The sequence below is a fragment of the Colossoma macropomum genome, unplaced genomic scaffold (genome assembly GCF_904425465.1).
Source record: "Colossoma macropomum unplaced genomic scaffold, Colossoma_macropomum, whole genome shotgun sequence".
NCBI lineage: Eukaryota > Metazoa > Chordata > Actinopteri > Characiformes > Serrasalmidae > Colossoma > Colossoma macropomum.
In genome coordinates, this window is record NW_023494804.1 from 17,326,345 (window position 1) to 17,349,161 (window position 22,817).

Here is a 22,817-nt window from a genome sequence, read left to right on the forward strand (position 1 = left end):
AAATGAAAGCAGCGTTTCACAGTATAAATTAATGTAGCGTCAAATGTAGTGCCTGACACAGCTGCCTAAAAACGACAGAAACGGACATTTAAACAGAAGTTAGGACACTGTTGGGGTTTATCCTAAAGTTAGGACGGTATTTAGGAGATTTAGTCTAGTTAGGATGTTTGTGTAATACTGTTTTCTTATCTGGAGTTAATGATGAGATTATGAAGTTAGGAACTGTTATTCTGTAATAGCTACTGTCCTAAATTCAGTCCATACTGAAGTCGTCATGGAGACTAAACCGATCAGATTTCAGAGTTAGGGTGTTTCTGTAATACGACCTTGAGTCCCTAAACCGCTTGCATGGTTGAGGAAAACAGTTCACTTGATGAACCATCAAAAGCTGCAAACTCTGAAAATAAACAATTTGAATGTAATTTCATGCTTAATTGCGATGCATGAACTGGCAACTTTTGAGACCAAAATTATATATGGTCTTGTTTTCGTCTGCGTAGGTCAGAAAGCCTTATAAGTTCATCATGTATTTTTAATGATGTGTGGAGAGGGAAAGCCCTTTACATGTTTTCAATTTTTGCAAGTAGATAAGTTGAACCCATTCATATCCAACAACTAAATTTAGTATGATGAGGAAAAGTTGTTCTAATTTAAGTGATAATGTTGTGTAGTTATATGCCTTGGACAAACATAAGTGCCTTTTTTAATTGCATGTAATGTATGCTATTTTTATTCACTGAAATGTGTGTTTTCTGTTTTATCAGTACTCATATGTCCCCAAAGGGCTAGTTTTAATATGAAAAAATGTTTCAGATTTGTGCTCAGAGAACATACAGATCAAATGATATTTAAAGGGCTCAATGTAAAATAGTTTGATGTTGGACATAAACCCTGTTCACCCCCAGTCCATATACGGAAACCTAGCCTGTTTTGCATTTATTGTTTTTGTGATGTCACAAAATCAACGCACTTGCACACATCCAGCTACAGCAGTTAGGGCCCGGCCCTTCTCACTGAAATTCTAAGGAGTGTTTCAGCCTGAACTGCTTTTTGAATAAGGTGCAATACAGGGTGGCCAGTGAGAACAGAGTTCATTTACATATATCAGTCTTAAAGGCACAGTAATGAAGTTAGATAAGATAAAGAAAAAAAAAGTTTGATACTGGGCCTCAGATCGTAGACGTGGTTAAAGCAGTGCCGGGTTATGAGCAGAATGGAGCTCCAAGGAAACGTGTTTGGTCGTTTTCTTAGAGTCGTCGCCCTCCTGTGGCCACTGTTTGAACTGCACCCCAGCATCTCGCAATATTTTCATTATTGTTATTATTATTATAAATAAAAAAATCAAGATCTCACCAGACGAAACAAACACCATGTTCGTAGCGGCGTGACGTGTCATTACTACTATAATTATTTTGTTAATAAAGGCCTGTTTCGTGTTTCATAAAAGTGCCTGTTAACATCCAGCCCGTATAGAGAAACGCTCCTGTTCTACGTCACGTTGCAGAATCTGTGCTGTCGCTGTTGGTATGATCTGTCGACGTCATCGCGCCGTGTTCCCGCCACAGCCCATCAGAATTTGCCCCTCGCGGTGGGAGGAGGGCAGAACAGAGTAGATAGAGAGAGGGGGGTGGGATGGCTGAGGGTGGCAGCAGGTTGCAGTTCGCGATGCTGCAGCAGCGTTAGTGTTGATTCAGGTGGAGCAGCATGTGGTGCCCGTAGCGTCTGCAGCCAGGAGGAGCCTTCAGTCCCTCCTCACTCCTTCACTCCCAGCGGCTGGTGGAGACATCATGCGTTCGTAAAGCCGGCTGAAAATGAACGGGCATGTTAAAATCCTCCCCTCTCCCACGTCCTCCTCAGCTGGACACAGCGCCAGCCCGGACACGCACAGAGGATGGCTGCTCAAATGGACCAACTATCTGAAGGGCTACCAGCGCCGGTGGTTCGTCCTCAGCAATGGCCTTCTGTCCTACTACAGGTAACTGAAACCTTCATCTGGGCATTAAGAGCTTTACAAACAGACCTGCCCGGCTAGAATTCTCTAAATACTCTCCTCTGTTTTAATGCTGCCTCGTTTTGATTGGTGGATTTACTTGGTTCCTCTCAGCGGTTCTTCCACATGTTCTTGTAGAAGTTCTTTCTTTTGAGTCTTGGTTCCTACTCATGCCCTTATGTAGTTTTTCCTTTCAAGTCTTGGTTCCCCTCAGTGGTTGCTCCACATGCTCTTGTAGAAGTTCTTTCTTTTGAGTTTTGTTTTTTCCTCATGCTCTTGGAGAGCTTCTTCCTTTGAGCCTTGGTTCCTCCACATGCTCTCAGGGACTTTCTTCTTCTGAGTCTTGGTTCCTCTCAGTGTTTCTTCCTCATGCTCTTGGAGAAGTTCTTGCTTTTAAGTCTTGGTTCCCTCTCATGTTCTTTCATAGTTTTTCCTTTCAAGTCCTGGTTCCTCTCAGTGGTTCCTCCCAATGCTCTTAGAGGGCTTCTTCCTTTTGACTCTTGGTTCCTCTCAGTGGTTCTTCCACATGCTCTTGTAGATGTTCTTTTATTTGAGTCTTGGTTCCTCCTCATGCTCACATGCTCTCAGGGACTTTTTTCTTCTGAGTCTTGGTTCCTCTCAGGGGTTCCTCCTGAGTTCTTTGAGTCTTTGCTCTTTCTCATGTACTGAGTTTCTGCCTTTGAATCTTGGTTCCTCAGTGGTTCTTCCTTGGATTGCTTATTATTATTATTAGGGATCTGGACACATTTTCACATCATGTTTAACAGCTTGTGTGTGTCTATGATGAAGTGAGATGTTCTCCTGTAGAAGCAGATAGTGTGGTCGTATTTGGGAGCTGCTACAAAGTTTGTGGACAGTCCTTTGCACCCTGGTGGCTCTGGGTGAAGCTCATATTACACCACTGTTTCCCAGTTCTGCTCCTACAGGCCTTGTGCTCTGCACATTACAGTGATTTTCTGCTCTGACACCACAATTATAACTACTTGAAGGGTTTGAGAATGAGCTGATCAGCTGAATCAGGATTGTTAGAGCAGAAGATCACTCAAATATGCAGGACAGGGTTAGAGCAGCACTGAAAAACTGTGCAAGGCTGCATTTGAATATGTCCCCAGCTTAGCTTTTAAGGGGAATTCCACAGATTTTCTCCTTGTTTCTGCACAACTTAATGGTGTGATGTGAAATGCTCTGTTTGAGAGAAACTTACTGAATCAGAATTCTTCACAGTGGTGGTGTTAGGAACCGGACGTCCACTTCTAAAAGCTCCCTCACAGAAAATTATTACATGAAATGGTTATGAATGCACTGCCTGATGTCTCAGACATTGTTTTCTGATAGTTTTAAGAAAGTTTTAAACTCCATTCATGGTACATGCAAACAAAATAGTCCTCAAAGAAGTCTTATTATTCTCAGATTTATCACTATTTTCCCATCATCAACATTCCATATAAAAGCTCAGAAGACACGTGTAGGTTCACTGGTGGTTTTGGATGGTAAATAAAATGTCTATATTTGTGTTGTAGTCATGGTGACCCCTGGTTCCTACCACTGTAAAGAAATCTGTACCATTTCACACCAAACCACTCTGAATCACTCTGTTTACATTCAGCCACTTAATTCTACAGACATTTTGAAAAAAACGGTGGAATTCCCCTTTAAGGCATAGAAGTCTGAGAGAAAAAAGATGCATTGTTATTTGACATTAGACAGAATTCTGTTAAACACATAACATCTAACATCTATCGTCTAACATGGTCTAGTTCTACTAGCTGTTTAAAGTGATCCTTCATTCGAGGGTTTTTAACTCTTCTTGGCTTGGATGTACGGTTCTAGGAAAGCCTTTACATTATTTGGAGGTTCTAAAAACTTAGAATATTTTAAGGAGTCCAGTGAGAAGCCCAGCAAAATGGCCTACAGGCAGCATGTGTGGGCTTCAGTGTTGCAGATAAAAGCTTCATGATATCTGCAGTGTGTGTGTCTGTTAATGATGGGTATTAAAGGGGAATTCCACTTTTTTAAAGTAGTTTTTTTAAATATAGTTTCTCTGTAAATAACTTCGTTTACATGTATTACTGTGATTTGATGTGAAATGGGGATATAGGAACCAGGGGTCACAATGTCTACTGTTTTCTCTCTGGGTTCTACCAATTTTTCAATGTCTGCCTAATTCCATGGTTGAGTGGTGTGGTGTGGTGTGAAATGGATGATTGTATTGACTTGTAACGAGAACCAGGGATTGCCATGTCTACAACACTAATATAGCCATTTTTTTACGTTTACTATTTCCAAAACCACCAGTAAACATACACATCTCTTCTGAATGTTTATATGGACTGTTGGTGATGGTAAAATAGTGATAAACCTGAAAAAATGTTTTCTTTTGGGACTATTTTACTTCACAACGCCCTGCATATCATCTACCATGAATGGATTTAAAAAAAAAAAAAGTCCAGAATATCAAAAATAGTCCAGACTGTGTTTCCTACATCAGGCAGTGTATTCATAAGCATTTCATGTAATAACTTTCTGTGAGGGAGCTTTTAGAGGTGGATGTCTAGTTCTTATCACCACCACTGTGAACAATTCTGACTCAGTAAATTTTCTCTTTCACACCAAACCACTCTGAACGACTCGGATTACATCGTAAACATTTAATTATGCAGACATTTTGAGAAATTAGTGAAATTCCCTTTTGAAAGTGTAGTGAAAGGCACAGAAAGCCAGGCTACAGATAGCAGATAAAAGCTTAGTGTTATCTGCAGGGCTGAGTAGATGGTGTGTAAAGTGCTGTGTGGATTGTAATCCAGGTGGCTGTATTTGTCTTTAGGACTCAAGCTGAAATGGCACACACCTGCCGTGGCACCATTTCCTTGGCGACGGTACACATTGAGGTGGGAGACGCTTGTCACCTGGTGCTGACGAGTGGGGGGCGGAACTACCACCTGAAGGCCAGCACGGAGGCGGATTGTCAGCGGTGGGTTTCTGTGCTGCAGCAGGCCAAAGCGAATGCCACTCAAATGATGCACCAATCAGGTGAGGGCTCCATACTTGCGGTCTTCAGGGTCACATTCGGGTCAGTATACATTCTGCTGGACGTCTGGGAACCACTTAGCTCCTCAAAGTAGTTTTAATACAAATGATTATGCTTTGTACATTCACAATAATTAACCATATTAAAGGGGAATTCCACTGAATGTTTAAAATTTCTGCATAATTAAATGGTTAAGATATAAACAGAATCACAGTGGTTTGGTGTGAAACGCTTTACTATAGCAAAACTTTAGAAAGTCAGAACTGTTCACAGTGGTGGTGATAGGAACAAGACGTCCACCTCTAAAAGCTCCCTCACAGAAAGTTATTACATGACAATGTTCTATGAACACTCTGATGAACATGAAGTTGAGTGTTGAAGCTAAATATTCCCAAAGCCACATCACAGAGCTACTTTATGATAAACTAAACCTTTTACAGGGTTTTTAAGATAAGTAGTGTGCCTTCCTGCAGAGGTCATCTCCAGAACAAAGCTGACTCCCAATGTTCAGAAGATATTTGTGTAAGACTGGAGTTGATCCTAAAACCTCTAGAAATGTAGATTTCCAAGAAGACAGTTGGTGATCGTTGAATTTAAAGGGGTAATCCAGCCTAAAACTAGCGTTTAATGTTATTTGTTATGTAATGCTACATTCTGTAGTGCTGCATTTTTCAGCCTCATCGTTTTGACAGAACTAATTATTCAATGTCCTTTTTGCATTTCCATCCACAGTGTTTTCTCACTACAAAACCCAGCATGCATTGCGCAGATATGTCAAACCAGTTATTGGGACTCTTTCCCATGGCAATAAATAAATAGACTGATGTAGAAGCTAATAAATAAAGATGTTATATTTTGCTTCCTAGTAGTAACGTTTGGTATCTGGGTTCCTTCTTCGTTCACCAGCTAAGGGGGCGGGGGGGGGCAATTCCAACAGCCCACAATGATGCATCTGTTTTACAACTGATGCTTGAATTTTTTCATTTTGGCCAGAGTGTCCTTTTAAACTGTGTGCTCATACAACCTGCTGTTATTTCTGTCTTCAGTGTTCCCCATTGTTTTGTTTTTGTGGGTTTTTTTTTTCTGAGCTTGAATTAATATCCAGCTTGACATTTTCCATTATGCTCATATTGGCTTTTCTTATGTTTTGTGCCCTTTTGTTGAGACCCAAAAAATGTTTCCCCAGATTTGACTTTGATGTTCTTTGAGTGATATTTAGTAGCTACAAGCTTAATAGTGTCTGTAGAGTGTATGTCTGTTCTGGTGTTAATAATGGCTGGTGAAGAGGAATTCTGGAATTTTCCATGTCATTTAAAGGTTTCTTTTAGAACTGTACATTCTTACCAATGTTTAAGGTGTAAACAACGTCATTCAGGGTGGTTTAATGTGGAATGATTCATTGTAGAGAAACAGATTTCTCTACAGTGTCGCTGATATGAACCAGGGGTCGCAGTAAAAATATGCAAATCATGCAAAAATATTTATTTCATCTTTTTTTTTCATCTTACATTTTTGCATGATGATTTACATTGTGTTGAAATTTGATGATAACCCAGACCAATAGAAATCTAATGTTACTTGGAAAAACATATTTTTACATTTACTTCCATTACATTATTAAGTTAATGTTTTCTTCTTCTAAAGTTTCTATGTTGGATGTTTTGCTCTAACATCGACGTCATCCTCAAACCTTCCCAAAATGTAAAATCATAAGATAGTGTCTTAGACATCAAACAATGTATTCATTTTATGTAATAACTTTCTGTGAGGGAACTCTTAGAGGTGGATGTCTGGTTCCTTTCACCACCACTGTGAACAGTTCTGACTCGGTAAGGTTATCTAAAATGGAGCATTTCACACCAAAACAACTCTGAATGACTGTTTACTTTTAACTTATCTCAACCAATTAATTAGGCAGTTTTTGTGGGAACAGATCAACATACTTCCACTTTGAAATCAGAAATGGTGTCAGTTTTCAGTCGGGCAGTCATTTTTAGGTATTAATTTGATTTTGGAACTCATAGTGAAATATGGTGCGTTGGATTTCCTGTTTGAGAGTCTGATTGTGTGTGTTTGAAACCACTGCTGACTCCACAGCTTCAAAGAAGGCTTCAGCAGCTGCTGGAGGGAGTAAAAATGTTCCCATTCAGCACAAATTAGTCTAAATGGCAAGAGCTGAGTGACTTTCCTCATCGGAAGATAATTTAGCGAAGAGACACGCCTTAGGGAGCCAATTCATGTTGAGCACTACCCAGTGAAAGAAAAGAACTTGGCTGAGGTTCTGCAGGCCGTTATGTCGGTGTTGAATGAATGGGACAGAGTGGGTGCTGGGCAGAAAAAGGCGTTTAAATGGTTATGTCCTTCTGTGAGGGTGCGCAGCTTTTCAGTTAGTGGCCTCTAGAGGGCGCACTAGTCAGTGAATTCCTGCAGCCAGGAGCTTTGTGTTTATATTTAGATGCAATTATGGTAAGCAGTGGGTCTGTCTGCAGCAGCGTGCTGGGATAAATGTGAATAAATGACAGGCAGCCATTCTGCAGGCTCTGTAATTGATTGGCTGAACTGTACACGCTGTGCTGTATGTCCTCCTCTTGTCCTCTTTCTGCTCCTCTAAATGGGAAACATGAGCTTCTCTGTGATGCGTGTGGTTAAGGCGATAGTTTGACAAATTTTGCCCCACTTACCCCAAATGTAGCTGATCAGCCACGTTTGTTCTATTATTCGGTTTTAGCACTGGAGCATGAGGGGCTAATGAGCTTAACAGGTGCATTATGGATACCAGTTAGCGTGATGCTAACTGCATGCACTGCATAAATCATCATACACTCTCCTCAAAGTGTGTGGAGTTGTTCAGTATCTCTAATAGACTTAATTATGTGGTTTCTTACACTGTATGATGATTATCTACACACGTAAAGATGGTTCTTCAAGGATTCTTTAGTAAAGAAAATGGTTCTATATAGAACTATGAACAAACAAAGAACCCTTTGTATGATTAAACGGTTCTTTGTGAAGTGGTTCTTCAGATTGATGGAGAACGTGCTGTAGATGGTTCTATATAGAATCTTTTTGGAAAGGGTGCTATATAGCACCGAAAAGGGCACAACTTTTGCCATGCGATGTACTCTTGTGAATTTTTATAGATTGCAGTGCGTTATACAGTGCCAGAAAGCAGACGTCTTGGCTGATTGAAAGAATTCGAAGGGGTTGGGGAAGGAGGGAGACTGTAAATTTGCTAAATATCACATTTAGTAATATCTTTGTGTTTTTTTTTGTTTTATTTATTAATACGATTTTAATATTAAATGTAGGCCTGAAGACAGTGGAAACTTTACTGTGGTGTAATCGATAAACATGCTATTTAATATTGTTAAGCAAGCTAAGTTGGGTCTCTTTTCCACTGTAGGCCACTAGATAAGTTAACTAGGTTAGAGGAGCCGTTAGATAGGCCCTTTTCACAGGAGGTGGAAGTACTTCAACGGTGGGAAAAACATTTTGCTTTTGCCTCACAGAAGATTTTCAACCTCAGAAATACTGGCTATGATATCTCTTCAGCTCCTCATGGAAGTGTCACGTCATCTTTGTCATAGTTGCAAAGATTGAAATTAGAGGATGTGTCCAGAATTGTTGAGCTAGTTTGAAATGGCTAGAGGAGCCGAGGAGTTCTGTAAGCAAACTGAACTTATTGACAGGCCCTTTTCACAAAAAGCGGAGTCCAAGCTGAACACAGGATGTAAATACTTCACAGTTATCAGAGTATGACAACAGCAGCTAACGTCTACAGTGTGATAAAACGATGGATGGTGAAAATAACAATAACCAGAAAGCTTATAGTTATTGTAGTTGGAGCCATTAAAACTGAGGTAAAGTTGTTTTTACTTCGTTCTTAAACGCATGGGTACGTTGCGGAAGCTCTTATTCCTTTACTCTGCCATCGTTGTTGTTTGGTTATGTTGGTGCAGGGGTCGGCAACCCAAATGGTAAGAAGAACTGATTTAGCCTATTTCAATAAAAATCACACTAATTTGGGAGCCACAACATATGGCCATTTTTATTGGTGTAATGTTTCAATATCTTGGATGTGAACCCTGCTGAAAAAAACCATAGAAACTATAGGCTAAAAATATAATATGAATGAAAACGCAGACTTACTTTGCTCTGCTTTAAGCTTTAGCTCAGCTATAGCCACTTTTCTCGCATCTCCAGCAGGAAACTTTTTCGCAAAAGGTGGAAGATTTCCTGTAAAATGTCTCTGTGTTTACTTTTTAGTGTTTGATGGTTTCTCGTTGCAGATTAAATGTATCAGGAACCCAACTAGAGTGCATTTAAATGCAAAGTCCATTCGTCTCTAAATTCTTTATATTCATGTTGAATCTTTCTCTTCTTTTCCTTTTCATTAGCTACAAATTAGGCGAGATTGTTGTCTGTTGCTATGTGACCAGCAGTCTGCGCACTGATCTTCAGGGTTGAAGGGTGAATTAGCAGTTACCCAATTACTCCAGCGTTTAAGAACATTTATTGTTAAAACTGTGTTAGAACGATCAGCAGAGCTTTATTTTACGGTAATGGGGGATTATTATATTTTTTACCTAAAAATCTAATTCTGCTGTGGAGCCGCAACAGGGCAGTAAAAGAACCACGTTACCGATCTCTGTGCTAGCGGAAGTGGCATAACCCTACAGTGAAATGATTTTTTTTGGTCTCAGCAAGATGCAGTGGCACAATACTGACGGAAATGTAGAACCAATCAGCAGATAGCTATGTCATTACCCCATCAAATATTTCTGTGGCCCTAAGCACTATTAGCTAATGGACTAGCCATGCAAACATAGTTCACATACAGTTTGAGGCTTTGTCTGACTGTAAACTCAGTGTAGCGTATTTCTTTTGTTGTTGTTAGCCGTGTAGCCTTTAGCATGCTAACTAAGCAGTTGTTAGCAGTCATGTGTAACAGATGGAGTGTTTTGCAAGTCCATCTAATCGGATCTTATGGATTTGAAATGTTTAATGTTAAACATCCAAACATCTTATGTTATGAAATTAATTTTGGTGTCAAAAGTTTAAACAGTTCACAGTCATCAGTATCAAAATGTACAAAAGATGTTACTAAATGAATAAATCAAGTGGTGGCCATGGCTAAGTTTCACAAGATTTGTTCCTTCAAACCAGCTGTTTAAGGTGGGGAAAGAATGAAACTGCAGAATCAAAGGGATTCTGAATTTAAATACATATTTGCAAAATCCACATATAGAAAAAAAATAAACAAAACTGGAGACCTGCTAGTCAATATGATTAGTAAAAGGGCTGAACCTTTTAAAAGCATAATTTCTTGTTGTTTGCAATATTAACATATATTTTTTGCTTTTAGTATTTTATTTAAACCTTTTGGCACAAACTGAACTCCACAGTATGTGTTAGAAACCACATCTTGGCTGAACTATTGCTTTAACAGGCTGGCTTGGTTTCACTTCATCTGACCTTGCAGAGATTGTGTCCAGTGAAGGTCACAGATGACATTAAAGCACACTGCATGTGATGGGTCACCAATTTGTTCGTCATTTTTCTGAGCTGTAGGAGTCGCTCTGTTTTCAGCTGACAGAATGTCCATCAGTGACTAATTTCAGTTCCACACCTCACTCACTCACTCACTCACTCCACTCTGCTGAATGAACTGATGGCATGATGGCTCAGTCCTAGAGAGAGAGAATGGGGGAGAGAGTAGGAGGGTAGGGTGAAAAAAAGGAGAGAGAATGGGAGGAGGAGGGGAGGTGAGTGAGATACACACATATAAAAGGAGCAGAGACAGAGTAAGAGAGGAGGAGGAGAGAGAGAGAGAAAAGCGGGAAGAAGGTTGAGAGAAGACAATGCGGGGGGAGAGAGAGAGGCAATGAAGAGCGAGTGAGAGAGGGAGAAAGGGAGAAGTAGGGAGGGAGAGAGGAGGAGGGCTGAGAGTAGAGAGAGAAAGACAGAAGTAGGGCTAGAGAGAGAAAAGAGGAGGAGCAGAAGGAAGAGTGTGAAGCTTCTGAGGAGATGATGCTCCATGCTGTCTCTCCAGGCTGTTCTGTGTTCCTCTCTGCACTGAAGACGAGTCTCAGTCACAGCAGCTGCTCTGTGAGTAACACTGAGGGTTTAATGAGCTTCAGTATAGAGTTCAGTCAGATGGACGAGAGCAGGCTCTGAAGTTCAGAGGGAGTTACAGAGGGAGTTACCAACCTGTGGACTAGTTGTTGTTTTGGGTAGATGTTTTGGAGAATTGTCAGATATATTTACATGCATTAGATATTTAGATATTTTTATTGGTGTTTTTATAGCTGTTTTCTACCTTACTTTTATTATACTTTCTTATTTTTCTCATATTGGCTATTTAATTGTTTTAGTGTGTGTGTGTGTGTGTGTGTGTGTGTGTGTGTGTGTGTGTGTGTGTGTGTGTGTGTGTGTGTTTTTGTGTGTGTGTGTGTGTGTGTGTGTGTGTTTGTGACGCCTGCTGGTGATTCCGCCGGAGTTCGTGGGTAATGAGATTATTAGTGATAATAACTAAGCAGGCTGACGGCCCAAATTGGATTGTAACTGCAGCGCTCTCTCTCTCTCTCTATCTCTATCTCTCTCTCCCTCTCACTCTTTATCCCCCTCTACCTTTCCCTCTATCGTTCTACTTCTTTCTTTCCTTTTCTTCATTTTCCCTGCTTCTATCTCTTGTTCTCTCTCCCTCTCTTTGTCTGTCTTTTTCCTTTCCCTCTTGCTCTACACCACTCTCTTTTAACCTTTTTTCTTTTTTTTTTCTTTTTTCTTGCTCTCTAACACTTTCTACCTTTTTTCCTTCTCTTTCTTTCTCTCTGTCTTCCTGCTTCTTTCTTCTCTCTTCCTCTGCCTGTCTCTATCTCACATTTTCTTTATCTTTTTATACCTCTTTGTTTCTCTCTCTGTCTGTACCACTTATTTTTCTTTCTCTCATTGTCTGCCTTTTTTCTCTCTTTTTTTCTCTCTATTTCTCTTGCTTGTGCCCCCTTACTCTCTCTCGTAATAACTTCTCATCAATTGTTACTCTTTCTCATCACTGTCCTCCCCTTGTCTTTCTCTCACTCTGTTAATTTCTGATGCTCTTAGTCTCCCTCACCTGCTGTGTTAGGGGGGTGTGTGTGTGTGTGGTGAGGTGTGGTTGGTGGTGACTCATGCAGGTTGGAAGGGAGAAGATGAAGATGAAGGTGCTCTGATCGATCCTCAGGTGTGATCTTGTGTGTGTGTGTGTGTGTGTGTGTGTGTGTGTGTGTGTGTGTTGCTTACTTTCTCCTCCTCTCCTCTGTCTCCCTCCCTTTCTCAACCTCCTGATCTCTTGTCTTTACAGGCTTGCTCTTTTTCTTCTTGTTCTCTCAATTACTCTACTTCTTTCACCGTGTTCATATTAAAGCTGTAGAATGTGTGTGTGTGCGTATCTGAATGAGACCTTTATGCTCTATTCTGGGTTTTGCCCTGAAGTTTCTTCTAGTGTGTGTGTGTGTGTGTGTGTGTGTGTGTGTGTGTGTGTGTGTGTGTGTGTGTGTGTGTGTGTGTGAGAGCTGTTTTGTGACATACACACACCTGACCCAGTTTTAAATAAGCAGCAGTAAGTGCTGTATTGAGGCAGAAGCTGTGTAAACAGTTTTTCCTCTATGGTCATGCAGCACGTCAGTCTAAACAAACCCATCACAATCTGACATTTATTTATTTATTTTAACAGAATCCAATTTTCCTGAATGTTGCTGCTTAAATGATATTAAATTAAATTGATTTGTTTCATGGTAAGGCGGTCAGTGTTGTTATTATTGATGGTAATTTTTGATAATTGAGTTTTTCTCCAACTTTTTTTTCAGGAATTAGAGTAGTTAAAAAAGGTCCATAAATGGAAAGATAAGGAAAAAAACAAATAACACCTCTATGATCATGTCAATTTCTGCTAGCGCGTCTAAGGGATTTCTTATAGTATGTATGCTATTGATGATGCATGTGAACATTTTGGCTATTCTAAATTAAAAGAGACATTTGAATGATGTAACAGACATTAAAATAAATCTGAGCTTGTATGTATCAGTGTTAAAGTGACCCTTTCAGTAAAGAGTTCTGACCTAGTGCAGCTCCTGAAGTCCTAACCAATGGGAGCTTGGCTGTCTACCTAGATACAGAAAAAAATTCATGATTGGTTACGTTTCTGATGGGTGTTGCAAGAATTAAACCCATTTGTTTGCACCTAAACCTTAAAAGTGAAGTAAATGCAAGTATGATGATTATATTAAATAAAAACTGTGTATTTTTTTTTTTTTTGTACTATTTTTTCCAAAGACCTAGAATGCCCTGAGGGTTCCCCACTGAATTGTAGGATAAAGAAGTATTACACACAGTTCTACACCTGCACACCCACGGCTGCCCACAGGCAGGGTCAGTCTGCAGGTGCTAATGTGCGTGCCAGGCGCTGGGTTAACGTACACTCGCAGCTTTTCTCAGTATGTGGGTCAGCAGAGCGGCCTGGAGGAGTTCTCACTCTTTAATCTCTCATCTCTCTGGAGAATCCACGCTAATCCACTTCCCCCTGATTGTTTTCTCCCTGGCATGCAGCCCTGAGACGCTACAGCTATCAAAGTTCAACACCGCTAATTAATGTGCACGTGTAGCCGAGTGCATGTCTTTGAGACAAAAGTCAATTCACACAACTCTAATTTACAAGAATAGTTTGGAATTAATCAAACCCAGTTTAACCACAAACCCCTAATGTAGTTCATCCGAGTGGGGCTGTCAGAATAAAATTTGAATGTAGATTATATTCATTCAGATGCTTTCTCTTTAGCAGTTTTGCAACTGTGTCGTGCATCAGCTACCAACCATACACTAGAGCACAGCATTACTGACCATAAATAAACCAAACAGCAACAGTCTATTTTGGCTTTGATTTAAAGATTTTAAAGCTGCACTGTGTAGGTTTTGGGGATTTCCTCTCTGGTGGAAATGTGTAATTGCACTCAAAATGTAGAGGAACATTTTATAGCATGGGTTGTATTTCAGCCCCCTTACTAAAGGATGCACCGTTATGGAAATTCTGAACCAGTACTGTGTGTGTGTGTGTGTGTGTGAGTGTGAGTGTGTGATAGTTTTGAGAAAAGAATTTCGGTATTTTTTCAGTTATGTTTATGGTAAGAGGTACTTGCAGGCCTTTGTCAGGCAAAATAGTCCCCAAGCAAAGTCTTATTGAGATTTTCCACTATTTCACCATCAACATTTCATATAAAGCTTTGAAGACACGTGTAGGTTCACAGGTGGTTTTGGATGGTAAGTAAAATGTCTATATTTGTGTTGTAGTCATGTTGACCCCTGGTTCCTATCACCACCACTGTAAAGAAATCTGTACCATTTCACACCAAATCACTCTGAATCACTCTGTTTATACCACAAACACTGAATTATGGAGAAATGTTCAAAGTTCCATTTTAATACCCTTGATTACTGATTTGAGAGTAAACGTTGCAGGTGAGCAGGTGTTTGTCATGTACTGTGTTACTCAGCACTGTAAAGTATGCTCTCTTAGTTTTGCTCAGAGTGATGCTGAAGGCTGCATTTTGCTCATGCTGTGGAAAGACCGTTGATGGCTGGTGCTGTAGATACACCACTGCTGGTCTGTCAGAGCAGAGACAACCTTTATGTGTTTGGGTTTCCTTGAAAGCTCCAGGCTTGTAGCTGCATCTCTCCATCCCTCCTGCCTCTCCTCTTTTACTCCACTCAGTTTGTCAGCGGCTGCTGCGCTGCCTGCCTGTCCGTCTGTATTCGGCCTTCCTGACTTTAGTCACTTCATACTAACCACTTTCAGTGAATGTCAGACTGAGCTTATGAGGCTGTCTCTCTCAGACACAGTGCAGAGAGAGAGAGAGCGCGAGAGAGTGAGGGAGAGGACGGACCGAACTGCGTCATTCTTTTTTTTTTCTTGCTAAAAATAGCTCAGCCTCCTGATTGTGTCAGCCTTTTTGTTTCCAAGGCAACCGTGTTCATTCACAGAGTTCTGGTGCTGGAAGGGTGTGTGTGTATGTATGTGTACGTGCTCGTTATGCTATCCTTGTGAGCACCACATGTCCTCACAATGATACAACATGACATTTTTGCTCAAGTTAGGACATTGTTCTGGTCACTTAAGTCGTGTGTGTGTGTGTGTGTGTGTGTGTGTGTGTGTGTGTGTGTGTGTGTGTGTGTGTGTGTGTTGGAAAAACTGAAAGCAGAAAAATTGCCTTTTGCATGCTGAGGTTAAGGTTGGGGTTTGGGAGTCCTCACTTGTTATGTAAAACAGACATTTTGTGTGTGTGTGTGGTGTGTGTGTGTGTGTGGTGTGTGTGTCAGAGAGTGAGAGAGACCACTGCTCTAATTCTACACTAACAGACACTCCATCACCTGCTGTCTGTCTGTCCGTCTGTCTATCTATTGGTCTGTATCTATCTGTCTGTTTCAGCAGTGTCTGTCTGTGCTTTCTTTTTCTTTCTCTCTGTCTTTGCATTCACTTCCTCCATCCTTTCATGCCCCAAATCTCTCTCATTGATTGTCCACTGATGTGGTCAGTGGATCAGTGTATGTCTGTTTGTCCTGCTACATCTTAATCTCCATCTCCACCCCCTTATTTCGCTCTTTTTCCACTCATTCTTTCCCTTATTTTCTTTCTTCCTCTCTAATCGATCCTCTCTGACACCCACACAGCTCTCTCTTTTTTTTCTCTCTCTCTCTCTCTCTCTCTCTCTCTCTCTCTCTCTCTCTCTCTCTCTCTCTCTCTCTCTCTCTCTCTCTCTCAAAATTGATTAAACTCCTCCTCAGAAGCCCGTTATTAGACTGACTGCTGCACTGCTGCTGCTGCTATTTATAAATATGTGGAAGTCGACCCGCAGCACTGCAGAGAGTTACGCTTTAGAGTCACTCCAGTCCAGCTCATCTGTGCTGGTGACTGAGTGCGAGCGTGGAGTTGTTCTGCTCTGAACGCTGATGTCATTGCTCCCACGCTTAGCTGAACTTTCTGAGACATCACTCAGAGTGTGAAAATGATCTCGAACGTATTCTGAGACTCCTCTATAATCACTGCCTCCATCACTGTGTCTGAAAGCATCACTCAAATAACAAGAATGGACATTAACAGGTTTGAGAAGTAGGGGCAAATGTTTAATTGTGATTTTTGTGTCCAATATTGTGGTTGTGATTCAATTGCAGTTATTATATGTAAAGACCAGCATGTACAAATTCTCTCTCTCTCTCTCTCTCTCCATATATATATATATATATAAATATAAATAATAATTATTGTGTGTGTATTACACCTACAGGAGTTTGACATCCCATTCTAAATCCATAGGTGTTAATATGGAGTTGGTCCCCCTTTGCAGCTATAACAGCTTCTACTATTCTGGGAAGCTTTCTACAAGATTTTGGAGTCTGTCTGTGACATTTTTGCCCATTCATCCAGAAGAGCATTTGTTAGGTCAGACACTGATGTTGAACGAGAGGGCCTGGCCCTCGTGACTGTGGGACAGTCAAGCTCTTCCACACCAAACTCACCCAGCCATGCCTTTATGGACCTTGCTTTGTGCACTGGGGCAGAGTCATGCTGAACAGAAAAGGTTCTTCCCCAAACTGTTCCCACAAAGTTGGAAGCATACAATTGTCCAAAATATCTTGGTCTGCTGAAGCATTAGAATTTCCCTTCACTGGAACTAAGGGGCCGAGGCAAATACCTGAAAAACGACCCCATATCATTATCCCTCCTCCACGTGCGAACATCACCTCAAAGAAGAGAGCCAGCCTCGCTCCACTGCACGTCAACAGGCTCACCTGCCTGCACTGCAATTTAATGCTTTTGTAAACAATTGCTAATAGTTGTTTTGGGCTGAAGGAAGATCTTTTTTTACAACTTCTGCAACTAAACAGCCCCCCATGCTGGGGCAGAGTCTGCTATTTTGAGTTACATTTTTGCATGTTATCTTCATTTTGAAAGCCTTCTTGCAATTTAATTTGTATTATTAAATTTGTTTATTTCACTTTTAGTATGATTACATATATTAATGTTACAAATTCATTTAATTAAGCTATCAAGTAGGTGAGGTAAAACAGAAACAGGAGCCATGCCCACAGGAAGCATAGAGGGAGATGGAGGGCATGACCGAAATAATCGCTCACTAATCGAAAAAACAATCGACAGATTAGTCGACTACCAAAATAATCATTAGTTGCAGCCCTAGTTTGAACCCTGCAGTTATTGAGTCAGAAGAGTGTTGGTGACTTTTATGCACTATGCACCTCAGCGACCCACTCTGTAACTTTGTGGTCTGTGGCTCTGATTTGCTGTGGTTCTTAAACACTTCCACTTTCAAAAATACCACTCACAGTTGTTTGTGGAATATCTATGAGGGAAGAACTTTCACGATCTGACTTGATGCAACGGTGGCATCTTATTACAGTACCACACTCAAATTCACTGAGCTCTTTAGAACAAGCCGTTCTATCACAAATGTTTGTAAGGAAGGAAGGAAGACTGCTTGCCTGGGTGCTTGAATTTATACACCTGTGGCAATGAGACTGAGGTGAAACACCTGAATTCCATGATGAAGAGAATTGTGTCCCAATACTTTTGTCCATACAGTGTTTCTTGTACAGTATGTAGAAGTCTGGCATCCCTGGTCAAATGCGTTTTTGTTGGTTTTCTAAGTGAATAAGTGAAAACAAGTAAACGCGCTCTCTCTCTCTCTGTCTCTCTCTGTCTCTCTCAGATGACTCTGGTGATGAAGTCACAGTAGCTCAGCCGGACCGTGCTCTGACCTCTGGTGCTCTGAAGACTCTGATCAGTAAGCTGGATGATCTGAGCACGTGCAACGATCTGATTGGAAAGCACGGAGCGGCTCTGCAGCGGTCACTCAGCGAGCTGGAGGACCTGCGCTGCCCCAGTGACGGAAACGATAAGCTGAAAACGGTCAACGAGCGCGCCACACTCTTCCGCATCACCTCCAATGCTATGATCAATGTAAGATACTGTGAACATTCTAGAGATTGTTTTGCTAAAACTTTTTCGACCTAGTAATCTGCTGTACACAGTCAATTACCACAGAAAGAAACTGATGCCTTTCTCTGTGCTTAGAAAAGCACAGAAAAACCATTGATTTTGAATTGTACTTATAATAAAAAAAAAAACAGTTGGCAGATGCTGAAGCAGGTTCCCATTGACTTGTATTATCAGTGTTTCTGTTATAACAGCTTTTCTGTTTCTACAAAGCAAAACAAAATTATTGTCCATGGTGGTTGACCATATGTTGCAGACATGGTAGGTAAAGATGTAATTGAAAAATGCTGGAATATTCCGTTAAAAGTACTCTATAACACATTTTTGTTATAATACTATAAAACCACAGTTGCTTTAGGCCCCATCCCATTTCCTATTTTTACCCCTACCCCTTGTTTTCAAGAGTCACCTTGCCCCTTGGAACTGAGTTATAGAGAGTAGTGGTTAAAATCTTCCCCAATGAAATGGGACCCTTAAATAATAAAGAACATTACTTCATTAACAGGCTACTAGCGGTACTCTGTAGGCGACCCTGCCAGTCTGCAGTGATAGCAGAGGAGGGTAAAGTTCAGCAACCTCATGGCTGGGCTTTTGTTACATTTAAGGCAACATATGCCTTCAATGGCAGGATGTGACAATTATTTATTATCACCCACCCCTAATTCTTCAGTGACATGAAGCTCAAGTCAGCTATTCGCCAGCTTCTTGTTCGAATTTTCCTGTTCCACTTTAAATGGAGCAGCAGTTACATTCTGGCGCTTCAGGTGTCAGAACTGCTGGACTATTTAAGGCGGAACAGGAAGATTAGCTAGCTAGCTCGCGAGACATTAGCATACTATTAGCAATTTTTATGCTTATTATGAAGAAAAGGACTACAATACATTGAAATGACATTAAAAGGGTAATACAATGGTTATCATAATTGTTTAACAGAGAAAATTCTCACATTTGTGGGTTTCTTTGGTTGCTTGTGCAGCCATCTTGTCGGTTTTTCTTTTTTTTCTCATAACTCTCTGTTTGGAGGGCCGTGTAGCCCTAACACTTCGCCCTACCCCTCTACCGCAACAAAAATCGGGACACCCTACCCGTAAACATGAACGCGCAAAACAGCGAGCTAAGGGCTAAGTCGTAGGGGCGAGCGGTGAAATGGGACTGGACCTTAGAATGTCTTAGACTTTTGAAGTGATTACTCGGTCAAAAATCCATCAACTTGGCACAATCTCCCTCCAAAATCATGACCAGCTGATCAGTTTGCTGTCTGAAGCTACAAGGCTAATGTCACTGAACTCTTGCTCAGGCTTGCCGGGACTTTGTGGATTTAGCGGAGGCACACAGCCGGCGGTGGCAGAGGGCACTGCAGTATGAGAGAGAACAGCGCCACCATCTGGAGGAGACCATTGAGCAGCTAGCCAAACAACACAACAGCCTTGAGAGAGCCTGGAGAGAGGCACCCAGCACTCACCCACGTGAGTAAAAAATAACGTATACATTAAAGAGGACCTGTTCTATTTTATTCTATACTATTTTACAGTAAATTTTTACTGTCTTTTTTTTGTTCTTTTTATTCTAAGATCTGTTTGAATTTTAACGCCTTAAAATCTCAAGCTTATCATACAAGCCTTGTTATTCAGTAACTACATGGACAAAAATGGAAAGTGGCTGAGTTATATTTAAAGGTAATTTGTGGTATTATGAACCAAAAACAGTCATAGTTCATTTCTACATAACCATTTTCCAACCTCTCTCTATCCCTTAGAATTAAACAGGCTATTTTTGATTACTGTTTCTTTAGGACTGATGTATGTAAATGAGCTCTGTTTTGATTGGCTGGCCTGTGTTATGCTTCATTCATTTGCTTCATGTATGTGTGTGTCTTGATGACATCATTGGCTGTCTTTGCACACCAGTTTTCATATATGGACTGTTTTACCTGTGGAGTAAATGTAATGTTTTGAAGCTTTGTGTTGACGTACTACATCAGTTTCATGTATTTCAAAAAAAAGTTCAGTTTTCCATGATATGGGCCCTTGAAGTTATAGAAGTGTGTAATAACTTTAGTATTGTGACTGGTTGTTGGTATGGTAAAACAGTTCTTCACTGTGATGGAAAACCTAGTTCTTTAGGGCAGCGGTTCTCTAACCGTTCCACTGGACGCCCAGGCTGTCCACATTTTTGCTTGATACCAGAAGCTTGGCTATCAATTTCATATTTATTGGGCTCTTTCCATTCAAGTACATAGGAGACTGGTCTCATATGAGTGGAAATAACTGCCCACAGGTGTTGTGAAGTTTGCAGCTGAGTGGACAAGTTTTCCTGTGATGACTATAATACAAACTAATAAACAAAAATGTAGACTCGCAGGTTTGGAAAATAATTAAAAAAAAAAAAGTAATGTTAATTTTGACGTGAATATATCAATGTTTATTTTGATGTTCGTTTTTGATGTGTGTGTTTTTCAGAAGGATCCAAGAGGTCAGGAGAAGTAGACACCAGTGACGAGAATGAGGATGTAGAGTTTTTTGATGCCATGGAGGACTCGCCCGCTTTCATCACCGTTCCTGCATCCAACCACACACAGCACGGGTGAGTTTGTCCCAGTAAAAACAAAAACAGCCAGCATCTGATACCTTACAGCAGCGTTTCACACTCCACTGTCCAGTCCTCGTGGTCTGCAGTATGTCTGAACTGATTTTGTATGTGTTTTTGCAGGAGCACCTTGCTTTTCTTAATACCAAAATATTGTTTAATATTTTTAAGGGCCCATATCCTTATCCTTTCTCTTGTTTCTCCCCCCCCACCCCCACATGAGGTTCACTTGTAACATTTGAGTGGGTTCATTTTTCCAGCCTATCTTTATGCTTTACAGTTAAACAGGATTTATTTATGTGCTTTTGAGACTGATATATGTAAATAAGTTCTGTTCTGATTGGCTGGCCTGTATTTTACTATATTCAAAAAGCAGTCCAAACTGAAAAACTCCTTTTATAACTTCAGTGTGAATGGGTGGGGCGAAACTGCTGTAGGATGAACAGGTGTGTGTGTGTGTGTGTGTGTGTGTGTGTGTGTGTGTGTGTTTGGAAATGTGACATCACAAAACCAGTGAATTCAAAACAGGCTAGTTTTGCAGCTTAGTTTCCATACATGGATTAAAGAGTGAAGGATACGTTTTGAAACTTTGGTAATAGTTACATACATTTTGATGTTAGTACTTCCAGTGAGTTCATACAAAGAGTAGTGAAATAATCAGAGACACCAATAGTTAATAGCACAGAAATGATAGGTTTGTACAAGAGTTATTGTATCAGCAACCGCACTTACTCCAAGTCAAACTTAAAGGGGAACTCGACCAATTTTTTTAAAAAATGTATCTGTAATTCAATCGTTGCCATGTAAACAAAGTCAGAGTGGTTTGGTGTGAAATGGTTGACTGTAGAAACTCAGATATCTTTACAGTGATGGTGATAGGAACCAGGGGTTGCCATGACTACGACGCAAATGTAGCTATTTTATTTACTATCCAAAACCACCAGTGAACCTACACGTGTCCTCAGAGATTAAAAAGGCTGATAATCATAAAACAGTGGCCAACTAACCCAAGTCAATTTTTCTTTGGGTATTTTGGGGTATTTTACCTCGCAAGACATTGACATCTCTGCATTTCATAGATTTAAACATTTTAGGTCCTAAGCTTACTTCTAACTATTATAAACAAATGTCTCAGGCATCAGGCAACATATTCATAACGATCACAACCTTCACATTTTGTGAGGGAGCTTTTAGAGGTGGACGTCTGGTTCCTATCACCACCACTGTAAAGTTTTGAAAAATCAGTGGAATTCTCCTTTTAAATTATGTGATGTAAAGTTACAGTCCAACTGTTAATTTAGCTTCTTATTAGTCAGCAGAGATAGTTTTAGTGACAGGATCACAATCCATAGTCCTTTTTTCCAACTTGGAATAATTGCTTTTATCCTCTTATGGACTTTTTTTTATCTCTTAAATTGATTTAAGACATAGAAATTGACTGAGTTTGAATATTGTTTCTACTATTCATTACTTTTAGCTTTGATTTGTGTAAAACGTTCCTGCTGTGTAGATCAGTTATTGTGATAGTGTTCGTTGAGTGAAGTGATTAAATCCAGCTCTCTGTGTTTGTTTCAGACACTCAGGTGGAGGTGTTAACCAGGGTATGACCGGTACTATGCCCAATGACTGGGGTCAGGAGGACAATGTAGGTTTGATCTTCCATTGGAGCAGATGCCCATAGACCTCTGAGGTGGTGAAGTTGGCGTCATGCCCAGATAAGGAACTCAGGGTCTAAGCTGTTTTTGTCTGTGGGAGAAAAATGAACTGCTTTTTTGAAAATCACTGCTATCTCACACTGTGGTGAGCAAAAATGTTCCAAAGTCAGTGCATTTTGTCCCTCATACATTTTTGCCCTGAATGTAACTGGATCCTCTTAATTTACCAGGTTATAGTCAAAGTGTGTGCGTTGAACTGACACCATAAGACTGGCAACCTCACTTAAACACGACACGCAAACCAGCACAATTTGTTAAATGTGGTAGTTTAGGCTTTGGCAGTTTTTAGGCTGCAGTTTTGGTTTTGTGCTTTGTTTTTTTTTTTTTTTTTTTTTTTTTGGTCATAGCGTTGAACTTTAGTTCTGGGCTAACTTTCATGCGGTTAGTTCACCGCACTGCATAATTCATCTCACCATTCAGATGTCAGTAAAGTCATTCAAAGTGGTTTGATGTAAAATA

General features: G+C 40.5%; 1 protein-coding gene across 1 annotated transcript in view; it reads left to right on the forward strand.

Annotated features, from left to right (window-relative positions):
- The first annotated feature begins 1,636 nt into the window (after positions 1-1,636).
- The window catches only part of LOC118825180 (oxysterol-binding protein 2-like), a 34,486-nt gene continuing 13,305 nt past the window's right edge, over positions 1,637-22,817 (forward strand). The window contains exons 1-6 of the mRNA XM_036595734.1: positions 1,637-1,975; positions 4,815-5,020; positions 17,771-18,021; positions 19,355-19,523; positions 20,517-20,640; positions 22,219-22,288. Coding sequence (XP_036451627.1) covers positions 1,812-1,975; positions 4,815-5,020; positions 17,771-18,021; positions 19,355-19,523; positions 20,517-20,640; positions 22,219-22,288 — 984 coding nt within the window. The 5' untranslated portion in view covers positions 1,637-1,811. The remainder of the gene's footprint in view (positions 1,976-4,814; positions 5,021-17,770; positions 18,022-19,354; positions 19,524-20,516; positions 20,641-22,218; positions 22,289-22,817) is intronic.